We start from the raw sequence: 23,959 nt of genomic DNA, 5'->3' as shown, positions 1-23,959 counted from the left end.
GCTCAGACCCGCAGCCTCTGGGCTGTGCTTCTGAGTGAGGTGAGGCTTGGAGAGGTAGTTTGGTCAGTGGCAGAAGGAGATATTTGCCCCCTCCTCATCCCCTCAGAATAAAGCCCTACACATGCTCTCCTGAGGACAAAATGATGGAGCTCTGGTTTAATCTGGTTTTAACCCCCCAGGCTTGCACAATCACTCGCATTGCTCCACAGGTGTCCTGAACGTCGACTGGGGCACCTAGGGGAGATTCTAAGCCATCTAATTTGGACTCAATATACAAACTTGCAGCTCCTGACACAGCAGAGCTACTGATGCTGCGAACCGCCTGCTGCAGCCCTGCACAACAAGAGCTCCCGCAAGAGCGGCTGGATGAAGGCTGCCTGGGGTTTGTTACAAAAGCAGATTAAATACTATTAAATATTTGTGGGGCTGCAAAACAACAGCAATAAAAAACAAAGAGATGGGAACCATCCTTTATTCTTGTCATGGAAACCAATTACTTCTGCGAAGGAATAAAAACCAGACTAACGTGGGGTAGGGGAGAAGAGCCTCAATTGCTTAGGATTTACAGATGAAGTTTTAACAATTTTATGATTATTTCACTGATAATGGAAGATTTAAGACTTGGAACAGTTTCACAACATCCATACAACAGGCGAACCAATGATAGACATCAGTGTTATTTCAAAGTAATGCAGTTGGATGTTTTATCAAATTTTTCACTACCTGGTTAAGTCTTTTAAGGCAATAAATACATTGGCAAAAGACGAATGGCTGAAACCTTCCCCTTGTTTTCAAGTTAGCATCTTAAAAAAAGAGCAATAAAGCTCCTTCAGTGGCTCTGAGGCCAGGCTGTGCTGTCTGGAAAGGCAAACTCAGCACCTCCCAAGGGCTTTGCTCAACAGCGAGGTGATGCCGGGGCCAGCGCTCAGCTTCCCCCCGGGAGTTCTCGTCCTTGGGTCCCCAGGCTCCCACCCCTGCTTGCTCCGGTCAGAAGCTGTACTGGTGCCCAGCTCTGCAAACCCTATTTCTGCAGAACCTACAGCTCGTGCAAGGAGCACCATAAGGAACTCATAATGGCCCTTGAGTCAGGAGGAACCTGGAAGCACATATTCAGAGCTGAAGGATCAGGTGGCTCCGACCACCCTGAGCATCACCTCCCTGCCCCTGCGACACAACTGCTTACAGCTCCGCAGGTTTTTGGTTCAAAGTTATTTTGTAGCACGACACCAAGGCCCTGTGCATGGGGCAGAGCTGCGGCAGCGTGGATACGAATGGGAAATTTCTTTAAATCAGCTTTTGCAGTATGTTTAGAGCTGTTTAGTCTATATGGAGAAGAGCTGCTTGCTGCAGAAACCCATCAACATACACGAAGGAGAAGAACCACACTACATATTTCTCTTCTTATCAACCTATTTGCATAAACAATTTTGGAGGATAAAAATTTATGCATGTATTGAGGACGATATAGTAGTACAATTTACTACATTGGCCCAGTCGCGCATAATTGCCAAGAAATAAACACGGGGTTTATACGAAGGGATAAAATATAGAAGAAAGGCAGAAATGGTGACACATGAAATGCCAATGCTGAAAAATGGAAGTCAGCCAAAACCCAATTAGTTTGCCCTAACAAGGATAATGCTATATTCTCCTCAGAGGAAAACACGCTGGAAGGAGAACGCTCCTCTTTGCCCGCTGACTGCTGGTCTCTGCAGAAAAGCGTGCATTTCCCGGACAGGACGACATAGCTCGGGCAGAACAGGACAAACCACAGCACAGCCCACAGGACCACAAGGCAGCCTCGGCACATTGCATCCCATGAGGCTGATGCAGGGCAGAGGGAGAAAACAGGGCTTGGGGGCTCACAACCAGCTCTTCTTCAATGACTCATGAACGTGTGGATAAATGCACAGGTTTAGTAGTCCAGCAAATGAAGTCTTCCCCAGGCACTTGCAGTATTTACCAGTTAAATACAGCAGCTTTATATGCAGTCTTAAAAACCACGCAAAAATCAGTCAGTAGCAAGGAGGGAAAACGGGGCACGTTCAGCAGCATGGACACGGCACTGGACAGCAGGGAGCAGTCTGGATGTGCAGGGAGGTCACGCCAATCCCCTAACAGTTTTTATAGTTGCAATCCCCAACATTCTGAAAAAAGGGTTTTGGCCAATGCTTTAGTCAACACTTACTTGGTTTGCACGGGGCATGAGACATTAAAGAGCATTTTGCAAGAGCAAGTCTCGGCAGCTGAGCTTTTGTAAGGCCAGCAGCACGGATGCTTCCCTTCCCTTGCCTGCACTTTTATGTCCTATCCCAAAAACCAAATCAAACCCAGCTGCTGGCTCTGCTCTTACACATTCAGAAGCGATTAGGTCTTCCTCCGCCTTCTCTCAAAACCCTGCCGAGCGACACAAGCTGACAGCTTACACAGGGGCTCTGTGTCGCCAGGGCAAAGCTTTTGCTGATGGCTCTAGCGACCCAGTGCTGCAGGGTGCTTCGGTGCCGCAGGCAGGGTTTCGGAAGGGCTGTGCTTTCCAAAAAACACATCTTTTTTTTTTGTTTGTTTTTAAGGGAAGTAATGCATTCAGAGCCTGCAGCATTGCGCTCCCTGCACTGTCTGAGCATTTTAAAGCACAGAGATTAAAACCCAACACTGCTACCCTCTATTTACATTCTTTGAGAAGAAAGCTTATCTTTGGAAAAGCAATCGGGTATCCTCAGTCCGTTTGTCAGCACCTTCCCTTGAAATGCTTTCTTTGCTGAGTCTAAATATATTCTTTCACTAATAAGGAAAAAATATTGTTCTGGGGAAAGGGAATGAATGGGGCTTTGCACTTTGGCACTTCTGGTAGTTTTTCGTTTTGTTTTTAAATTCCATACATTCTTGAAACTTAAAAGTATTCCTGTGTGTTTTCGAGTACCTGCTCAGCTTCCTGCCAGCACTGCAGACTGCACTTCAGACCAGGTGAGCCCACAGCCCATGGGGTCACTGAAGACCACCTGCTTCACACTAGACGGTTTACATTAAGAGCATTTTGAGACAAAAGTGCATAGCAGAAACACTCCTCTCCTTAGCTCCCCTGGCAGCAGCTGGAACAACTCAGGAGCATCAACACACTGCAAATTTCATTGATCTGCAATGATATCTGACTCAGAATACAAAAATAAATCTGCCTACAAGCAGCAGTACAGCAGTGCAGAAGTTAACACCCATCACCTATTTTCCTCTTGCATTTGCATTGCCACCAGAGATCTGGGGCCTGTTCCAGACTCCAGGTGTGTTGCAGCACATCAGACCTAAAGAAACAGCACCAGCCTTGCAGAGAACCTGTCTGTGAACCAGATTTGGTGGGGTAGGCGCACATCTGGATTTTCTATAATGGACAGAAGTCGTGAGCTGTCTAGACGGTGCAGCTGGGATCTTACAGTCAGAAGGAATTTAAACATTGCAGCCCCAGAGGCAGCACGCGAGGCTGAGATGGGTCCGTTCCTCCTGCTGCCACCATAGCTGGCTTTGCAAGCCCGCCTCACCTCTATGATTCCCTTTGTGAGAAATACAATCCCATCTTCCAACTCCATTTTACTTCTCAAGGTTGCACGGTTTTGAAATGTTTAAGAACTCTGGGGCCTGAAATAGATGTCTGAGTGCGAGGTAATGCCACGTGAAATGTGCTGCTCAGGAATTATTTACCGCTTCGGATCTGCAATAAGGTTGCTTTCAGCTACTGGCTTTGTATTGCTGCTCTCCAGGTCTATGCCCAGAAAAATGCCTGACATGAGGAAGGCAGCTGGAAAATGACTCTGAAGGTCTCAGTCCCAAGCATCTTACTTTAAAACTAATGCCGCCAATCATTTCAGTAAACAACTCCTGCACACAAGGTAGTATTAATTAGACCACATATAATGAGAGAGAAAACTTGCAATATGCAACTGCAGTGACTTTTTGGCACCTGTCAGTACAAAGTACTCTGACAGTACTCCTTAAAGTCAAACAAATAATTCATTGTATTATTACACACAGTTTCTCATCTAATTAAGACTCACAATTATTTAAGGCTCCCTTTATTCAACAGTGAAAGTGGCTGAGCTGGAGTCATTCAGGGAAAAAAACAAGAAATATTGTAGATAAATTAATCTTAACAGGGTCACACAGCTTGTTAAAGTTAAAAACCTTTTATTTTTATTTATCAATTGTAACCTCAGGCTTTGCATGGAAGAAGTAAAGATTAAACTAGTTAAGTAACAAACGTGTGGAACAGAAGGTTATAACCAACCCATTCTTTGCAAACAGCCACGCTGAAGTAGATGAAACACCTCTCAGAGCTGGCAACTACAGTGCCTGGAAATGGGGTTTGCTATCATGTTTCCTGAGAGCAGCGAAACAAAAAGGCAATACCAAACCAAGGCTAAAGCGACCTGGCCTTGTGCTGCTGGGCCAGTACTGCAGTGCCTGATGCTTGTGGGATCGTTCCTCTGCCACTCGTCAGCTTCTATTTATTAAATCTAATCTTGTATGAATTAATTACTCTAAAGAAAAGATTCATTATTGCAGATTTTTTTTTAATCTGTACCTGCTGCAGAGATGAACAACTCATCTGCCAATTAAACCAGGGCTACATCCAGACAGTTTTAATTCCGATGGATGAAAAATTGATTACCTTAGCATAACTGATCTTCTTTTAATAACTACCAGATCAAGCACAGCAGAGCCACCTTCCTATTTCGAAGGAGACGGAGGGGAAAAAAAAGCAACTTAAAACCCATAAGACCTCATGCTCACACCTGCAATCAGGCTGTACTTTAGCTACTAAGACACTTTGTCCTGAGACAGGGAGGAGCCCCAGCGCAGGGATGTGGCATCTTTCATGACCTTCTGACATGAAGCAGCAAGCCAAGTCCCTTTTCCCCATGTACTGCACCAGTCACAGCCATGGGGTAATGCTGATATAACAGCTGAGGTAGCAAGAGAAGGACAGGGTCCAAGTTCTGGATCTGGGATGCAGGATCACAGGGACAGCTCATGCTCTCCAAATGATTTGCAAGGCAGGAAGGAAATGGATGTGATGGACTATTTTTCTGTAATATAACCCTTGTTAGTCAATCTGCAGCTGGTAGTTAAGTGCTTCCTTCTCCTCCCTAAATATAGATGAAATGCTCAGCATGGAGCAACTTCACTGTCCTTCATCCAAACTCTCAAGCCTCCTACAAGCACAGCCAGGGTGCATGTGAAGTCCTCGTGCCCCACCAGAGCCCCATAGGACAGACATGGGTGATGCTGGAAAGCCCGGTGGGAACAAAGAGAAGTCTGATTTCATCTGTGGTGGGAAGATCTCTTGGTTGACGGAGAGCAACGAGCACCACAGACCAGGCTGCCATCTCCCCCCAGCTTATTTCAACTGCAGCTACCCATGATATCTGCTGTGGTGGCACACTGTGCACCCTCAGCACTATATCTTGGCTATGGGAAGTCTTCTCCCCAGCTCTCCCAGGAGAGGACAGCGAGGAGAGTCCTTCCTCTGAAAGCATGTCTCCCTTATCAGCCCGCCCATACCCTCTATGGAAGGACACCTCACCTCCACCAGCACGGGGTAGCTCAGGCAATACCCTCCTGCAGGGCCTCCAAGAGGAACGAAAGCAAAATCTTCCCCATCGAGTGGCTGCAGATACCTTCCCAAAAGTGGCTGCTTTGGCTTGTGCTGCAGCTGCTCGGTGCCAGTGGGCACGCTGTGCCTGCTGCGACCCTGCTGTGCCAGCCAGCAGCACCAGGGAAAGAAAATACTCCACTGGTGAGATGAGGGAAGTCTGTGGTAAAATTGCTGCATCTGGACCAAGCAGCCCTAGAGGACCTTGCATCCAGGGTACAGACCTGAATCTGATTGCAGATGCCAGGCAAATCTGTTTATTTGGGCAAAAGAGGATGCCAACAGCAACTTCTCTGAGCTTGCTGACCATTCACCTCACCCTGTTAACAGACACCTCCTCTCAGGCAAAAAAAAGTGTTCCTTATGCTAAGGAAACAACATGGAATTCCACTGACATGGAAAACAATCCCAGCACCACAGGGGAGGCAGGGATGCTCACACACACACACAGACCTGCTAAGGACCAGACCGAGCAGCAGCACAGGATGCAGACTGTGCTAACAAGAAACTCAGGTCTGGAAAGCAACTGGGAAAACACGGCTGGAAACCAACTCCCCCTTGCAAAAGCGAGTCAGATATTTAAACAACCCTCAGGGGAGGTAATTGGCAGGCAAGCGTTTTGATACAACGGAGCGGGTGGTAAACACATGCATAAAGCAAATTCATCGAAGTGGGGCAGAGGGTTTCATTTGAGAAATTATTGAAATGCTAGCTTTCATTCAAAAAAATATTTGCTGCAAGGCAACTGGAGCACATTCTCTCTCCTTAGGCACTCGTTGTGGTTGTCTCAAGGAGACATTTATTGTTACAGTGCAGGGAAGCCAGCTGCTGGAGGTCTCACTCTGGAAAAGGTTATACATATTAATGGTTGTATTATAAAGTCGCTGCTGTCTCGATATCTCAGCCAATTAGTTCAAAAGCACTAACAAATTAGGTTTTTGTACTGTGGCATTTATAGAATTTGGTACAAAGCGAAACAATTACTGAAGGATTTAGCACCACTGCTGAAGAACCAAAGCAGACGCAGCGGGCTCGAGGTCAGCGTGCTGGGGCACACAGAAAAGATGGCTCTGAGGAATCCCACAGCCTTGGGAGCCTGGATCCAGACAGACCCTGCACCCAAGCCCAGCTGCCCTCTGGCTCCAGGGGGCTCGTACTGGTACCCAGCTGACCTCAAAGCGTGGCAATGCCTGCAGCCAGTGGATCCTCAGCTCCCTATGAGGGCAGTACAGGTGCTCCCTGCATTTTTTTTAGGGCTCTGTGAAGGGCAACTGGAAAGCAAACACTTCGCACTAAGGCTTTAAGCTCATGCAACCTTTGCAGCTCCTATTGCACAGCACGGAGCTGCCAGGTCCGGAGCTCCCTGAGGTAAGCAGCAGTCCTCTCACTTCCCCAGCTTCACTGAGGCCTGAAGGCTTTCACCAGCCTCTCAGAAAGAGGCACAGACACCATGACTGTACTTCTGGTCAATGGAATTAAAAAAAAAAGAAGTGTGTGCATGCCTATGTATGAGGGAAGAGACTTCAAAAACTAACAGCAGATTTTTGAGACACTGAAGTACCCCTAAAATGCAACAGCTTCTACATGTATAACCTCCTCTTGATTTCCCGAAACAAGAAAATACCACTAGACAAACTGCAGCTTCCTCTACCTAAAAAACCCTTTTCTACCTAAATCTCTGGCCTTAAAATACTTCAGAGCTCAAGTCCTAAACTATTATTCATCAAGTGAGCAGGTGCCTATCAATGACTCTTCTTAAATCAAGGAGCAGAGGCTATAATCAAGGTGCATTACTTCTGACGTGTCCAGACTCTTTAGTACATGCTGGCACTTCAATACTAGGGTTTAAAATTATTAGTATACATATTGTTTCAAAACCTCAAAACTCAAACCTAGCAGAGCCCAAAGAACAAAATCACATTTTAAAATTATTTTTATTACCTACTTCCTGCAACTCCTTAACTTTCTAAAGATACCTTTGATTTTGCAATTACTCACTACAGTTTGATTGTTCCCAGAGTACAGATTTTCTCCAAATAATATACACTGACAAATTTTATTCTCCACTGGAGCCTGAAATTCTGAATTAAATGTAATAGAAATATATTTTTTTTTATTAGTTGTTTTAGTACCAAGTATAGATTGTTTCCAAAAGACGCCCTCTCCTAATGGTTTTGGAAAGCAAAGCAGCTGTTGAATTCCTCCTGGGCTGGTATCAATCTATTCTCGTTACTAACAGTGTTACTTAAATTATGCATCAATAACTTAGGTGGCAATCTGTTTCCTTTCTTTCCCTGAGCCTTTCACCTTAGAAAAAGAATTTTTTGCATTCAAGGATTTGTTCAGGCACTGTTGCCAGTGGCAACAACCAAGACTGAGACTGTAAATAAAGCAACTTTATCATGAGTTGAAACAAAAAAAAAATAGTGCCAGGTATCACATTTTTTTCTGCTCCTTTTACATCTATTCCCATAAAACAGCAAAACAAGGAAAGCAACAAAGTTTTGCAACTGCACAAAAGTTTTCGACGATGAGATTCTAATTATTTCCAAACACCAATTCAAAATATTTCAGACCTTCTGCAAGTGGCGATTTTAACCAGTTACTCCCTGCGTGTAGCATAGCATGGCCAGAATTTTCTTGCATGTAAAGCCATACAACACTGACTAAAAACAGGTCTCCATCCAAGCAAGTGGTATGTGGCTTCAGCAAACACAAGCAAAGAGCAAAACCATCACTAGTAGCATAGTAAGTAGTTGCTCCACCAGTTGCATTGCTAGCACATTATACATTTCCTATCATCTTTCTATTAAGCTTTGCTGGAGCTCAGAAAGGCAAGTTGTACTTGATATTTCTCATAACCTGCATCCTTTAAAAAATATTTTTTGGCACTTCATTTGTATTTCAAATTGTGTTGATGGTATTCATGAAGGAACCTGAGTTTCTAACACAACATTTTACATACGCACTCAAAGGCTGCTGAGACACACCTGGCCTGCAAAGTGCCCCAGTAGCATAAGGGACACTGGGTGGCATCAGAAGGCAGCTCTGCATCCTCTTCTCCACCGTCAGGACAGAGAACACAAATGTGCCTGTTGTGTTCTGATGAATGATTTTGCAGAAAGGCAGGTCCAGTTCAAAAAAGCACGCAGACGGTATTTAACATCTACATATCAATTTGAACTTTGACAGAATTATAGCTCCAGAATAAGCAAAATACGTTATTCCAGCTTTGGTTGAAGTGAACATGGACATCTAGAGCTTTGGAAGGCATTGCCAGGATCCAGAGGAGGCAAAACACAACCCTAACCTTGTGTGAAGCGTAAGTTCCCTAAAGAGCTGCATATACCAATGAAGACCATCACAAAGAAAAATAAGGCAATGAGACAAAAACAGCTGACCCACCTCAACTAGATTTGCCTTTGCCTCTCTCAAAACACAAAGCAGCGAGTGATGAAGCACAAGAAATAATTGCAATGAGCTCTTCCTGGACCCATTAGATATTTCATGCTGTGTAACGCTATGGAAGTGCTCTGAGTTATCATGACAACTGAAACCTGCAGTGGCTTCATTAACTCCCTGCGGTACATACTAGGCATTTTTCCCTCCAGAAGTATTCAGCTAGCTCCAGAAAGAAAATCTGCTCAAATAAGGCAATTGCACATCACTTCCAAGGCCAAGGCATGGTGCCTGATCTCACAGCTTGGCACAGAAGAGTCTCACCTTCTTGTGAGCTATCAGCAGACAGTTCGAGTGTTCGTGCTCACAGGCGATTTCATAGTCTGGGATGAGTTCGACCAGCTCCTGGACGAAGCGCACCACCTCTTCGTGCCAGGGGACGTTGGCCATGGTGAGGCTGCTGGCTGAGCTTTCTCCGCAGTACGTCACCCCCTGAGAAGAAACACAGAAACAATCACTGTCAGCTCAACCCTTCAAGGTCAGGTCCATTTTACCCCCCTTCATGCTGCATCTTACGGAAAAGAATTTGGATTTGGGGATAGCCTCAAATAGACCTGTCCCTCGGTGCTTTGGTAAGCGCTGTCTGCTCAGGCTTCCCCAGCAGTGACACACAGGTCAGGCATTAGCCTGCGAAAACAGTTCAAAGCACCCAAACAGATAGAGCTTGTGCTCCTGAGGGATGTCTGAGAAGGTCACTTTGCTTTGAAGCATGATGTACCTAGAATAAAGTCTCACAAATGACTAATGCAACAAGTCTGGAGAAGAGGAGGCTCAGGACAGATCTTACGGCTCTCTGCAACTGCCTGAAAGGAAGCTGTGGGGAGCTTGGGGTCGGCCTATTCTCGCAGATAACTAGTGATAGGACAAGAGGGAACAGCCTCAAGTTGTGTGAGGGGAGGTTTAGGTTGGAAATTAGGAGACATTTCTTCTCAGAAAGAGCAGTCAGACATTGGGACAGGTTGCCCAGGGAGGTGGTGGAATCACCGTCCATGGGGGTGTTCAAGGAAAGGCTGGACGTGGTGCTTGGGGATATGGTTTAGCGGGTGACGTTGGTGGTAGGGGGATGCTTGGACCAGATGATCCTGGAGGTCTTTTCCAACCTTAATGACTCTATGAAGTTGCAGCACGGTGTTTCCAGAGGGGCCCTGTGTTCTGCAGAGGTAACGACTCCCCCTCCTGAGCCAAGGCTGCAATTTCTGCCCCCACCCCCTACTATTTGTACAAATCTCTTCCTAACTCATTGTAAAAACAGTTCTCTCCAAGCCCCTCCATCTTCCGGCTGTTCAAACTAATTACAAGACAGTTAAAAGTCTATTTTAGCCATAGGTAATAGCTGTAACTGCCCCAGATCAACACAAAAAGCCTACTTGCTGCCTTCCCGTGGTGCCCATGCAAGGAGACCCAGGGAACCGTAGCCTGGGCTGTGTGGATATGTGCTTCTGTAGCTGCAATGGACTGCACATTTCAAGCAAGATGCTCAGTGCTCTTTACTCAATTGTTTTGAACTTGAGATCTCAAGGTTCTTCCCGACTATTGGGCAGTCTACAGAAACAACAGGATCCTCCCTGAATTTGTGTAAGAGAGGCATTTGCAAATCATTATGCAGCTGTGCACCCATGGGCTGGGTGGGCAGAGTCCTATGGAGCAGCAGAGCCAGTATTAGCAGAGACGTGGCTCATTAGGAGAAAGGAATAGATGTAGGTGCTGGCAGGGCAGGAGCAGCTTGAACCCAGGGAAACAGCATTAAAATACCTTTCTTTCAAAAGAAACGGGAAGAAAAAAATCCACAAGTATACAAATTATCCTTCTAGTCCGTGCATGCACAAAGGGTGCAATTGAGACCCTAAAGAAATGTCTAAAAATTAAAAGGTACAAAATTTGAACAAAGTGGAGGATTCCTGTGAACCTGGAGATTTTCTGAAGACAAGTGCTAATTAAGTTCAAAGCAGGACAGAACTGGGCTTTAAAGCTGCAGAATTTGCATGGTCCACTGCCATTTAACACTTTGCATTCGCTAAACCAGAAGTGATTCCACAGGGATGAAAGCATCCTCCCCAGGGCAAAACCCAGATTTCCCAAAAAAAAAAAAAAAAAAAAAAAGTTCTGCTTCTGCCCTTCTGCTCACCTGAGCTGGTTTTCAGCAGCAGCCAAGCACCTAACAACCCCTCAATAAAGCCAGCAGATGAACACCCCTGGGAAGGACGGATGAGCATCTACACCTGGAAGTGAAAGAATTGCACAGGGACGTGTGGGAAACTATGGGAAAAAGGACAGGAGCCCTGGTCAGCACCTTGGCATTGGTGCCCTGCCAAAACCTCACCTTCCCAATTCAGCCTGCTTTGACTCTGGTCTGCTTCCCCCCCCTGAAGTATCACTGCTCTGTCTTCCACAGAAAACAGCAAAACACTGTAAAACTGTAAAGCCTAGACAGAGGTGCTGCTCTTCATCTTGCATTCACTGCCCAGCACTAAACTTGCAGCTTAAAGGCTGCCCCAGGCCCAGAGCAGACTGCGAGGGTTGGCTGGTTCTGCCCCTTCTGAGCAGGAAAGGACAGACACAAAGCCCCACAAAGTCAGGGGATTTTAGAAGCCAGCTGGAAAACTTTGCTTTACTAACTCTAGCTGAAGAAACGAGTCACCAACTTTCAAGATTATTCTGTAATTCTCCAGCTTGGTATCAGCAGTGGTGTTTGCACGGATGTCTACAGGCTGCATGGCATCCTAAAGAAGCCCTTGAGCAGATTCCTTCCAGACCTCACCTACAAGAGCAGACAGCAACCACCAGGCACTCAGTGCTCCAGACCCTCATTAAAAACCAGTGGCTGGAGGCACTTGTCCAAACTGCTGGGTATCGACTGGCTTCCAGGCAGACACACAACAGCAACCACAGAAGTTGGCATCAGCTGGATGCAGAACTAACACTGGCACCATAAATCGGCCCAAATACATCCCCGGAGGAAGGGCACAGGGACACAAAATGAAGGTGGATGCTCCCAGGGTGAGCAGGAGGTTTGGAGCTAAGCGAGCGGTGTAGAGCCATTAGTTACATGCCTTGGGGTCAGCCGGTGTAAAGAGCCAGTAAACACGGAGTACTCAAGGCTGAAAACATGAATAGACACCCAAAAACATAACAGCATTTATAAAAGCTCCCTCCAATTCATGCTACTCCTGCAATCTTTTGCTTCAATTAATTCAGAAAATACTGGGACCTGCCTGGAAAACAGCCCATCTCTGACTGTCTCCTGCACACACAGAGGGCGGATCAAAATGCCTAAGTTGATGCTGTAGAGAAATTCTTACTGTTTACTTACGAGCAGAATTTATTTGACCACATTAAAAAGCAGCTTGTGATTTTCTGGCCAAAGGCCATTGGAACAATTTATAATTTCTATAATCCTACCACTCAGGGAGAAGTTCATGTTGCTTTGTGAAATGCTGAGAGCCGAAGCAACTGCCCCAGAACAAGTGTATGCAAGAAGTGGAGGGATTTTCATAAAACTGAGGGGTGCTGATTGCAGATTTCCCCTGACCCTGCCCGCACAAACAGCAGCACCATCTGCACCCACCACAGCCCCTGCCAATCCTGGATGCCACAGCACCACTGACTTCGCAGAAATAAAGGTCGTGCAGTGCTGGAACCCCAAAAACCCTTTTCCATGGGGTGGGAAATACCCAGCACTTGTGGGCTGATATGACAAGGGCTACAAGCATTGACTGTGCAGAGCACGGACAGCAGCTTCCCACTGCAAACTGGTCTGCAAAGCTCTGCAGCTCACCGGTGTGCACATGAAGAGTACAAGTCTTCCACAAAGCAATCAGAAAAGCTGTTTTCCTGAAGTATCCTCAGAACTAGTTACTGAATGAAGTGGCATTGTTCAGAAGATGCTTTCCTCCCTGCTTTGCTCACAGTGACCCGGAAGGCCTGGTTTTCTGCAGCAGTACTCGTGCCCTGCAGCCCAGGGCAGCTCCACAGGTTCTCCTAGTCCAGAGGAGACAAAGCCACTTCTAAGCTTATAACTTGGAGATTTGTTATTTTAATTTGGAGATACAAATCAGTAACTGAGGAGGTTCAAGTGATCAGTCTTAGCAGTGACCTCAATTTCACTTAAGTCTTGCTCCATCATTGAGTTAAAGTTTTCATAAATTAGCTCAGCAGTATGAAGCTTTCTGAAGCGTTTTGTTGTTTATTTCTGACTTTCCAGATAAAACTAGTTACAAGTGTATTGAAGCAGTTTAACCTGTCATACCACAACAAAGGTCACAAACTCACTGGCACTCAGAAGGGCAAACTCACATAGGAAGCTTGGCTTTTCTTCCAGACAAAAGCCTGAGTCCCCTGAACTCAACACTTCTGCTATTTTATTCCAAGCACAAAAAAACATCAAACATGGGCATTTAAAACATGCACTGTCATGTTTTTCATCTGAAGAACACTTCTCGTACCTGGCACCTGCATCCCCACCATCTTTATGGCACCTGCTCCCAGCTGCCATCGCATGCCCTGCTCCCAGTTCAGCTACATTAAAGCCAAAAATGTCACATCCAGCAATAAACAGGTCTTTGGCAAACACCTGAAATTAAAGCAAGGTGAACCACACTGTAAGGCAGATGCTTAAAGGGGGGTGTTACAAAGAAACATACTCATGCTAATTAGAAACTGTACAAGTTTTGGAAGCAATTACTTTCTCGCTGTTAAATTTATGATGACCCTCCTCTATTATTCTGCCCAGGCAAACAATATTTGAGCTGCACGCCGTAACTCAGAGCTGGAGCACAAACAGGTTGACTGTGCACAACAGCACATGAGTCAGGGGAACACTAAACAGGGAAGTACATTAATATTTTTAAGCCCAGCTATGAAAGTCTGAAAAAGACTGTAAGCGTTCTTATTAAAGCAGCCAGCCAAGCAACTAAGATATGCATCTCCAAAGTTCGGCGGTACAGACACAGCTCCATATAGCAATATTTTCCCTTGTTCATTATACAGATTATGATTTGAGCAGCATGAAAAATGGATGACTATGAGGGGGAAAATTCTTAGCGAGCTACAACATGACTCATTCTTTTAATAAACTTCAAAGATATCATTTACAAGCAAAGAAAGCACAGAGGCAAATGGAATAACTAAGTGCTCGGATGGCTGATTAATTCACATGCACAAATCAATGAAAATCAGCTTAGCAGCACACCGAATGAAAGCATATCAGCTTTCAACTTCTCCAACTTCTTAAAACTTGAGTTAATTAAGAGTGCTGATACCACTTAAAAAATGTGAACAGTTGATTAGGGCGGTCATGTTATATTTTTCAGTAATACATGAAGACAGTTATTAAGACATCAAGTATTAAAAAGGAAACTGTTCTATTGTACACCCTAGTGCTTACAGAAAATTCCCCGCAGTAGAAACATCAATGATGCTGCCTCTTAATTAGTCTTTAATACGGATGCTTTAGCATCCTAATCATGCCACACAGCTTTGGGCAAATACCTTGAAAGAAAACCTTTTGAAAAGCAACTCGGATGTTCTTGGTTATGCTGGTGGGAATCCAGAGCACCCTCAGCGAGCGCACTAGGGATTTATGTGCTGCTGTAACAGAGCCGAGCGTGCACAACTGTATTTAAGCAACACGTTGTGCCGAGATGATTACTGCTGTGGAGAGTGAGAAACATGAGAAGCTCACATCGCCTGCTGCTCGGCACATTTGTTTCATTGCGATCTGGCTCCTTGCCGGAGATCTCATCAGCTACCAGTCATTTTAATCCATGGGACTATGAAGGAAGGGAAGTAAATATGACAGCACTTTGTTTCTTACCTCAGATAAAGTCCAGGCTTCCCAACTTAATTACTGAACAAGAGAATTTTCTGAGCTCCGAGCCCACAAATTGTACATTTGTTCAATTGAGGCTTCGGTGAATTGACAGAAGAACAGAGCGTTGGCCAAGTGCTCCTGACCTGCTGAGCCACACAGCCACCACTCCAAAACTGGGGCAGTCCTGCCCCAAGACAAATATAAAAAACCTCAGATGACATGCTGATAGATCACACACCCTGCAATAAAAATGCTTATGATCTGAGCATCAGCATTGTCCAAATTATATACACAAGCTCTCGTGCATGTCTGCTCCTCACTGGAATGGATTCGGCCTTGTCGGTTGGTTTTTGTTTTTAATAGTCACTTTCAAGTTGATTTAACAAAGGACATTGGTTTTTTTGTGTCAGTTAAATGTGAAGAGCTGGAATGGAAATGGTTAGTTAGGCAGCATAACCCCGATATTTATCGGGAGTTCTCCGGATGCACCACATGTATGGCTACATGCAGATCTGTGCCACAGCACCCCATAAATCTTCAGCAACTCCCTTGAAGTCAAAGGAACTCCTCGCATAAAGGCTAAGCTCTGAAACGCTGTATGTGAACTTTCCTTCCAGCTTTTAGAAGTGAATGATACAGATCTCGCAAGAGAAATGCTCACTGTTAAATCCCCCAGCCACCACTCCTCATGCACAGAGGCAGGCAGGAGAAGTTAGAAAGACTCAGACTGGGAGGTAAGAGGGAGACTTCAGCCTGACAGCGACTTGCTTTGCTGTGATCCTTCCTATCATGCTCCAGTTTCCCCAGTTGCAATAGGCTAACGGTACTAGCCCCCTTCCCCTGCAACAAGTAGGCAGAGGACAGAAAGCATTTCCCCGCGTCACTGTTACAAACATGCACAGCAGCGCTGGGCCGTCACACATGGCCAGTCGCCATGAGCTGAAGAGGCTTTACATTCTACAACTTCATCTGGTCATAGCTAAAAGCCCCACAAGCCATTGCCATGTGTTGTGCTTCCTACTTGTTTTGGAGGCTAATCCCTTTTCTCGTGCTGAAAGCTGCCAGCTACCTCCTTTAGCCTGGATGTTCACAAGGGTTGCCTTTGCATCCAAGCCCAGTGCAGGACTGCAAAAATTCCTTCTCAGTTTCAGAAATGCATTTGCAACAAAATGCAGGCTTGGACTAAAGACTGACTTTTCAAGGACACGATGTGGCAGCTTCACTTGAAGATTCCAGATGTAATCATTCACCTATGTTTGCAATGAAGCTTGTTATCAAGCCTTAATAGGTGCTCCAAGAGTGCAAGAAACGCCTGTCAAGCCGAACTCCTCAGACACACCACGTATTAGTAACTTTTAGCTGAATCAACAGAAATACCAAACTGGCTCCCTGCCTCTGTCACCCAGATGTAAATAATTAAAGGCAGAGATTTCAGCAGAGGCATCTCGGGACCTACCCAGAAGCTGCCTGTGCCATGTGCAGCCTCGTGCTCCCACCCAGGGCAACTGGGGTACCCGACCGGCCGGTCCCTGGGGTGGCCCCGACCGACCTTCAGCTCGCCTGGGGGGGTCACACAGCGCTGCTCAGCCCGGCTGTGGGCACCTTGGCCCCTACCACGCCTTCTGTCTGGTCCACGCAAAGTGCAGAGATGTTCTTGGCTTGCTGCTTGGTGCAAACAGCAAGTCTTTATTGTTTGTTTTTCCCCCCTTCAAGCAATTACACATCGCTTAGGTTTGTTTTAGAGCAGGCACTGGGACAGGTTTTTTAACTTTGTCTTCTCCTCATCTAACTGGAATGGCACCAAGACTCTGAGTAGCTTTTTGACAGGTGGGGGCAATTGCTTATTGGTGCATGTAATTAAAAACTCATTAAAGCAGAGCTCATTTTCCTCATTATTTTAAGCACTTAGTCTTTGCTGTTTAAGAGGACAAGACTGAGCAGACTGGGACAGATATGTCCCTCTGGTCCTTCCCCTCAGACATTGACTTGGCTATTTTAATTTCATAGCAAAGTCTCAGATACTGACCAGGAGCTGCAGCTGCAGAACCTCGTCGTTCACTCTGCTGAACACGAGTCGGTCCCTGAACCATGAGCTGGGTTATGTGCTGGAACCAGAGCTACGGCACAGCCACCAAGGACAAGTGCTTTCAAGCAGCTGAACATCAATTTGAGGAAGGCTTGAGGAAATTCTGTGCAATGCCTCAAATCCCACCCCTGCTTTGCCCAAGCTCCGTGATACAAACAGCCCTTGACCAGAGGACAAACCCAACAGGCTTTATTATTATTTTTCCCTTTTTCAAACAAAAAGGCTGCAGAGAAGCAGCAGGGCTCTGCTCAGGCTGATCTGGAGAGCTGCAAGATGCAGCTTCACTTCAGCAAATACGGATGGCCTCCCCGAGAAGGGCTGGTTCACCTCCAGCTCCAAGCAGAGCAACTGCACCTCCTGCACCATCACGGACACAACTCTGAAGTCAAAAGCCACGTGTGCAAGGATCAGCCCTTCACAAGCACACTTGTATGCACGCAGTCCTATATCTGTTGGCAGCGCGGAGGGGGTGCCTGGGCACAACCACAATTACACGTGCAAACATACCCAGCTGCTCCGTGATCTGCCTGCAGGGGTCAAAGGTCTGCAAGGGTTTTGGGTGCTTGGCTGGCCTTGCGCTAACACAACCCCACAGCATGCTCCGCTCGTAGGCTATTGAACGAATTCTTTAGGACCTGCTTACATTTTTCCCTTCTAAACACTTTTGCCCCTTTGCTTTAAGAACAAAATGGCAACATAAATGGCAACATAAATGGCAACATACTGTGTGTTAACAGAAGGCTCTGGCTTTTAAAACAAGAAGAGGGTTTTGCAATGCTTGCCACTGCAAAAAGATAAGCTGCACATCCTAGATATTAAATCTAGCAATCAACCCAGTATAACTGTGATAGAGATGTTATGGCATTCAAGTTTACTAATGCAATAAATAAAAGTGATGTGTATTTAATAACCACATGACTGATTCTTCATTTGCTTGGGTTTTTGCACACCAGTAATCAACACTAATTTCTATTGGCTTAAATAAGAGAACAGGGTCCCACAGAGTTACACTGCTGTAAGATACTCATGTAAATGAGAACAAGTATTAAGCTCTGCAAGAATCTAAATCTCTACCCACTCCACCCTGTGAGCCTCTCTGGAGCAACAGGGGATTAGCTACATTCATTTTAAATGAACGTCATTTATCTCAAGTATTTAACCAGGAAATCCCACAGAGATGAGCCTCATTTTCTGGCAGATGCTTTGCAGTATCTTGTAATATTTTTTTTGTTTATTTGCTTTAAGCATGACCTGGTCTTTGCCTTAACCTATCTCACTGGGGTCTTGGAAGAAAAAAAAAAAAAAAAAAACAACAAAACATGCCCCAAGCGCATGCCAAACCAATTCTTTAGCGTTTCATCCTCAAAGAAATGTTAAGAAGTTACTTCTGATCAAAACAAACAAAAAAACAAAAAAACGGTCTTTTGGAGAAAATACCCATGTCACAAATGCAGTGTAAACACCACAAATACCACAGCTGGACACAAGGACAATTACACACCAGCAAGAGTTTTTGTTCAATACATAGAGGAGACCATGAACAGGAACTACAACAGCAACGAGCGCTAGGTTTGAACACTCCTCAACCCTGCCGGGATTCTTCTGGGTCAGAATTGAACTCCCAGCTTTATACATTATCAGACCAAGCACCACTCTGACCACCGTGGGATTATGCCATAGCCTGCGTATGCTTTGCCTACACAACTGCAAATTCCCTAGGCGTTGGGGCTACACTTGAATTAGCAATGCAGTCTCTTTTGTGCTGCTGCCCTTTGCCTACACCTACTCACCTTTTATTCCAGAGCAGAGGGACACAGACCCCAGCTTTTGCTTCACCCTGCAGTGCATGGGCAGAAGCATTGAAATAACCTCAACTCATGGAATCACAGGATCATTCAGGTTGGAGAACACCTCTAAGATCATCTAGTTGAACCTTTAACCAAGAACTAAGTCCATCACTAAACCATGCTACTAAATTCCAAACCCACACGTTTCTCAAAGATCTCCAAGGACAGTGACTCAACTGCTTTGCTGGGCAGCCTATTCCAATGCCACGCAACCCTTTCAGTAAAGAAATTTCTCCTAATTCCAGCTTGTTCATCATCAGGGCAGCTCAAAGGTTTGCACAACACCCCTGAAATCCCCACAGTGGCTGTGTGCCCCACTGACCCTGCCATGCGAGAGTGCTGATTGTGTGCGTAGGGCACTGGACAAAGGCTTCACAAACCAGCATTAAAAAAGAAGCTATCTCCAGAATGTACAACTGAGAGCAAAGCAGGGTAGCCTATAAATTCTGTTACACAGGGGTGCCACAGCAGGTAACAGACACTGCAGCAACATGACCATCACCAGCAGCAACGGGGACACCACCTCCGGTGATCAGAGGACACTTCTGAGGTCAGCAAAGTGAGGAAGCCACCCTGAACACCCCTGTCCCTGTCAGCCTCTCCAGCTGGGGCTTGGGCTGGAGCCTCCTTCCCTGCAGCTACTCGACTATATGTTCACGAGCCCCCTGGAGCTGGCTGCTTGACCCTTCTGGCTCAGAAAAAGGGAAAAATTGGTTCCGCTCCCAAGGTGAGAAGCCAAGTGACCCACTTGCATTGCTAAGTCACAGATGCACAGCAGCCAGAGAATGCTGTTGTGCCTCCACACAGAGCCACACCTTCCACACTTTAGGAACACGGCTGTTCAGCAGGAACTGGCAGGTGAAACCATGCGAAACAAATAAGGCCACTGGCTGGGCTAATCCTGCATTTAGTATGAGCTACTTTTCCTCTTCGGATCACTACATGCCCACCTTTTGGAGCAATGTTCCAATGAGGCACGAAAAAGGCAAATTGTTTAAGAACACCTGGCTCTCACAAAAACATCCCACATGAAAATCTGGGAGCACACCTTTTGCCTTTTTAGGTCTGTTTAAACACAACCTAGTGACAAGCAAATCCCTTGTTCCTCTGAAGATCACCTGGTCCAACCACCCTGCCAAGCAGAGTCACCTAGAGCACCTTGCGCAGGATGGCATCCAGGTGGGTTTTGAGTATCTCCAGAGAAGGAGACTGCACAACCTCTCTGGGCAGCCCGTCCCAGTGCTCTGTCACCCTCCCAGTAAAGATGTGCCCCCTCATATTGAGCCAGAACCTCCTGTGCTTCAGTTTGTGCCCATTGCCTCTCACCCCGTCCCTGGGCACAACTGAAAAGAGACCGGCTCCATCCTCTTGAGACCCTCCCCTCAGATATTTATACACATTGATGAAGTCTCTCCTCAGTCTCCTCTTTTCCAGGCTAAACAGGCCCAGTTCTCTCAGGCTGTCCTCATACGACAGGTGCTCCAGTCCTCTGATCATCTCTGTAACCCTCCTTTGGACTCGCTCCAGTAGTTCTGTTCCATTTAGATCAAAGCGTCCTGCTCGCTAATCTAATTAAGTAGAATTAAACAGCATGCACTTTTTAAAAAAAACAAAACCCAACAAGACTGCTAACTTACATCAGTGCACAAAAACTCCCAAATCCACCCAACAACAACTCATGGCCAGCAGGCACCACGAGCACCCACCTTCCTTCCTAGTCCTGTGACCCCCCAAGTCCCCCTGCAGCCTGATGTGGGGCTGGTTCCTGAGTGAGGCCAAAGCCTCAGCTACCCCACCGTGCTGCGTGGCTTTTGTGAAGTGCCATGCAGCCCCTCTCTACCTCAGTTAATACTTCTGCAAACAGGGTGAAGTGCTCACTATCCATCCTTTTCTTGGAGTAAAGTCATCGCTGCTTGAGAACTGAGAAGCACCCTGAAGTGCCCAGTTCAAAGACGTTTTTGATGGAAGCAGCTTGGGCAGGAGCCTCGCCCAGCTGGGTAAGCACCATGAGTCAATCCCTGACCACCTCAGAGGGCTTCTAATCTACTTCCCCAACAGTCCAGGCCATGATTTTGCTAGGGAGGAGTTGCTGGGAGCGCTGAGAGCCACAGCTGTGAGGCTGAATCCCTCCCCAGGCAAAGGGAACTGCAGCCTTGGAGGAGACAGATGTTTGCCCTGGAGAGCACTCAGGGGAATCTGCACTTAGAAACATTGATTAACTTACACCTGTTTCATTTTTACTAATTAAAGTCTCTACATGACAGAGCAGTCTAAGTAGCACATACAGCCTCACCCTCCACACTTGGCATGCACTCATCTGTCTTCCTCCCTGCTGCAAGGAAGGATCTTGTACCATCAGGCTGCAGGGAGACAGGGAGGAGATGCAAGGTGGAAGGGTCCCACAGGAGCAACTCTTCTGCCAGGCTTGACTTTACTTATAAAACAGCCTGACATGCATTGTAAAACTGAAGGTTCCCCCCCCACCCCACACCATACTCAACATCTTAGTTTGTACCGAGCTATCAACTTCAGCAGCGCATTCAAAGACAAAAAGAACTCCCAATACTGATAATATCTCAGAATAACTGAAAGTCTTGGGCTGGAAGGGACCTTAAAGGTCATCCAATTCCAACCCTCCTGTCATAGGCAAGGATGCTACCCACCAGATCAGGTTGCCCAAAGCCCCATCCAGCCTGGCCTTTAGCACTTCCAGGGCTGGGGCATCCATAACTTCTCTGGGCAGCTTGTGCCAGTGCCTTACCACCCTCTGAGTGAAGAATTTCTTCCTAATGACTAATCAAATCTATCCTCTTTTAGCTTAAGACCACCCCCCTTGTCCTATCATTATCCATGCAAGGATTTCTTCTCTATTCTTTTTGTAAGACCCCTTCTAGTTTTGTTTCACAAGGAAATTGCAGCAAACTTTTTTCTTCAAAGCAGCAGTAAATAAAGGTTTTACAAAGGAAAAAAGGAAAAAGAAAGGAAAGTGCAGAAGTAATAGAACTGCAAATATGCAGACCTGAGGTAGATGTGCTGATCTGCAGGGGGAGCTGCTGGAAGAAAATGCTGATAATGACTCCTTACAGAACACATTGTGATTTTTATTATTTTTATTTATTTTTTTTACATTCTCTGTATACTAAATTGATTAATCCAAAGATAAAGCACCTCCTGCCCTACTGTATCTCACATGCTCCTGTTAGTTGCTCTTCCAGTCCCGAGGACACTATTTCCTCCTGTTTTGCACGGCCTGATGAATACTACATCAGTAAGTCACACATTATCGCCTTTCCCCCGGCAGAATTTGAGACCACAGTGGGAAGAATAATGCCACAAACTACCAGCTTGTCCTAGAACATTCTGCTTAAAATGTTGGCTGACATAAAAGAAACAAGTTTAAAACTATTTATCTGCCCCTGCTTTCATGAGAAATACAAAAAAGCCCAGAGGGTTATGATTCTGTTGGGCAGAAATTGATGTCAGCTGCCACAAAGCTGCTCTCGCTTAACACTGAAGACTACGCTGAACACACGTGTAAGGCATTTGAAACCTGTCTGCCTGATGTTAAAAGCAAGAGATATGTTCCTTATACATCAGTGAAACCTTTGGAAGGAGGAAACTTTAACACTGTTTACGTGGGAAACAGGGAGGAAAAAGGTAAAATACTGATGTGCAACTCACCTTGACCTCAATGAAGTCTGGTTTACCCAGGGATACCAGGTCAGCATAGGCTCTGAGTTCATCCACATTCCAAGCTTTCACCAGTGTCAGCCTATAGACTGTACGCTGTTGCTGTAAAAAAAAAAAAAAAAAAAAAAATTAGCAATCGACACTGACACATGGACAATGTTCCAGCCTTCCACACAGCTTCAAATAGGAAAAAAACACATTAGTTTATTGCAAGAAACTACAGGGTAAGACAAAGTAGACCCAAACCAGGAGCCACCTTACTTGTTCTTTAAAGGAAGCTCCACATTTTTGAGCTGAGCCACCTTTTGCTCTACAAAGCCCCATCTCCTCTCTATAAAACCCAGGCACTTCATTTTCACAGGAGCTTTTACTTATTTGGAAAATAACCAGGAAGTTTCTCACTCTAATTTGCTTCCCCAGGCTTAAAATCTCACCATTTGTTGCTCTATAGCTATTTTATTTCCTCCAGGTGGATCACCTGGCCCTGGTCACTTTTGGACAGACTGAACAAGGACAGAGCATTGCCTGCCCCTGTCCGATAACTCTTCCACCACATTAGGTACAACATTGCAGAGAAAAGGCTCTCGGGTGATCAGTTATACAGAACATTTTATTGGAAGCACAAAGTGACAGTTAAAAATCACAGCCAGGAAACAGTGCAAATACCTCACTTACAAGCTACTGTTAGAAGTGTGGCACAAACCGCTATGGACAACCACAGTACCTGCAGCACTCACGGATACAAGAGCAGCACCCACCCCTCACCGCCCTCCGCATCCCCAACAGACCTTGTCCCTCCATTCCCATGCCGCAGATGAGCCAGCTGAGTGCTGCAGGCAGCTCACGCTGCAGCAGGATGCCCAGGCTGGATTTATCCCCGTGCACTGCTCCAGGCAGCACTCTGAGAACTTCTCTCCTCGGAGTTACTCAGATGCTTCCTCCAAGGGCTGCTCTCTGCAGCAGTTACTGGAGACAAAAGGACTTTGGCTTCCTTAATCACTTGGCCATGGGATGGATCCAGTCTCCCTGCCTACATCTGCCCTTTTCTCCCCTCTCCTTCCCTTCTTCCTCCACTAACTTCTAGAGGTAGGTGAAATACAGCGTTCTGGACAAACTTCTGGTTAGATGTTCTGGATTAACTCACTGCACTCACTCAGCACATCGGCTGCACGATGTGACAAAGGCCACTGTGCACCAAGGCCAGGACTTCACAGCACAGCAAGGGCTGGAGTCAGGTTCTCCTGCTCCAGAAAGTCCAGACTTTCATCACTTGAATTAAGAGATTTTCCCTTACCTATTAACATGTCTGTGGCATAAGGTTACCCCAATTTCAATGCCACTTGTGGTACGCTATTCAGTTTATTCCATTTTTTCCCTAACACAGAACAATGAGGCAATAAGGATATCTGCTGCTGAACTGAACTTTT

The 23,959-nt window shown here is 46.0% G+C and overlaps 1 protein-coding gene across 2 annotated transcripts in view; it reads right to left on the bottom strand.

The window, feature by feature from the left end:
- Positions 1 to 23,959, bottom strand: part of LOC116497463 (S-adenosyl-L-methionine-dependent tRNA 4-demethylwyosine synthase TYW1-like) — a 104,057-nt gene that overhangs the window by 3,777 nt on the left and 76,321 nt on the right. For both annotated transcript variants that reach the window (XM_032201212.1, XM_032201213.1), the window contains exons 14-15: positions 22,524 to 22,634; positions 9,365 to 9,532 (exon numbers count right to left, since the gene is read on the bottom strand). In XM_032201212.1, the coding sequence (XP_032057103.1) occupies positions 9,365 to 9,532; positions 22,524 to 22,634 (279 nt within the window). The remainder of the gene's footprint in view (positions 1 to 9,364; positions 9,533 to 22,523; positions 22,635 to 23,959) is intronic.

Source organism: Aythya fuligula, chromosome 20 (assembly GCF_009819795.1).
Source record: "Aythya fuligula isolate bAytFul2 chromosome 20, bAytFul2.pri, whole genome shotgun sequence".
Lineage (NCBI taxonomy): Eukaryota > Metazoa > Chordata > Aves > Anseriformes > Anatidae > Aythya > Aythya fuligula.
Note: the sequence above shows the minus strand (reverse complement) of the source record. Positions and strands in the feature narration are given on the sequence as shown.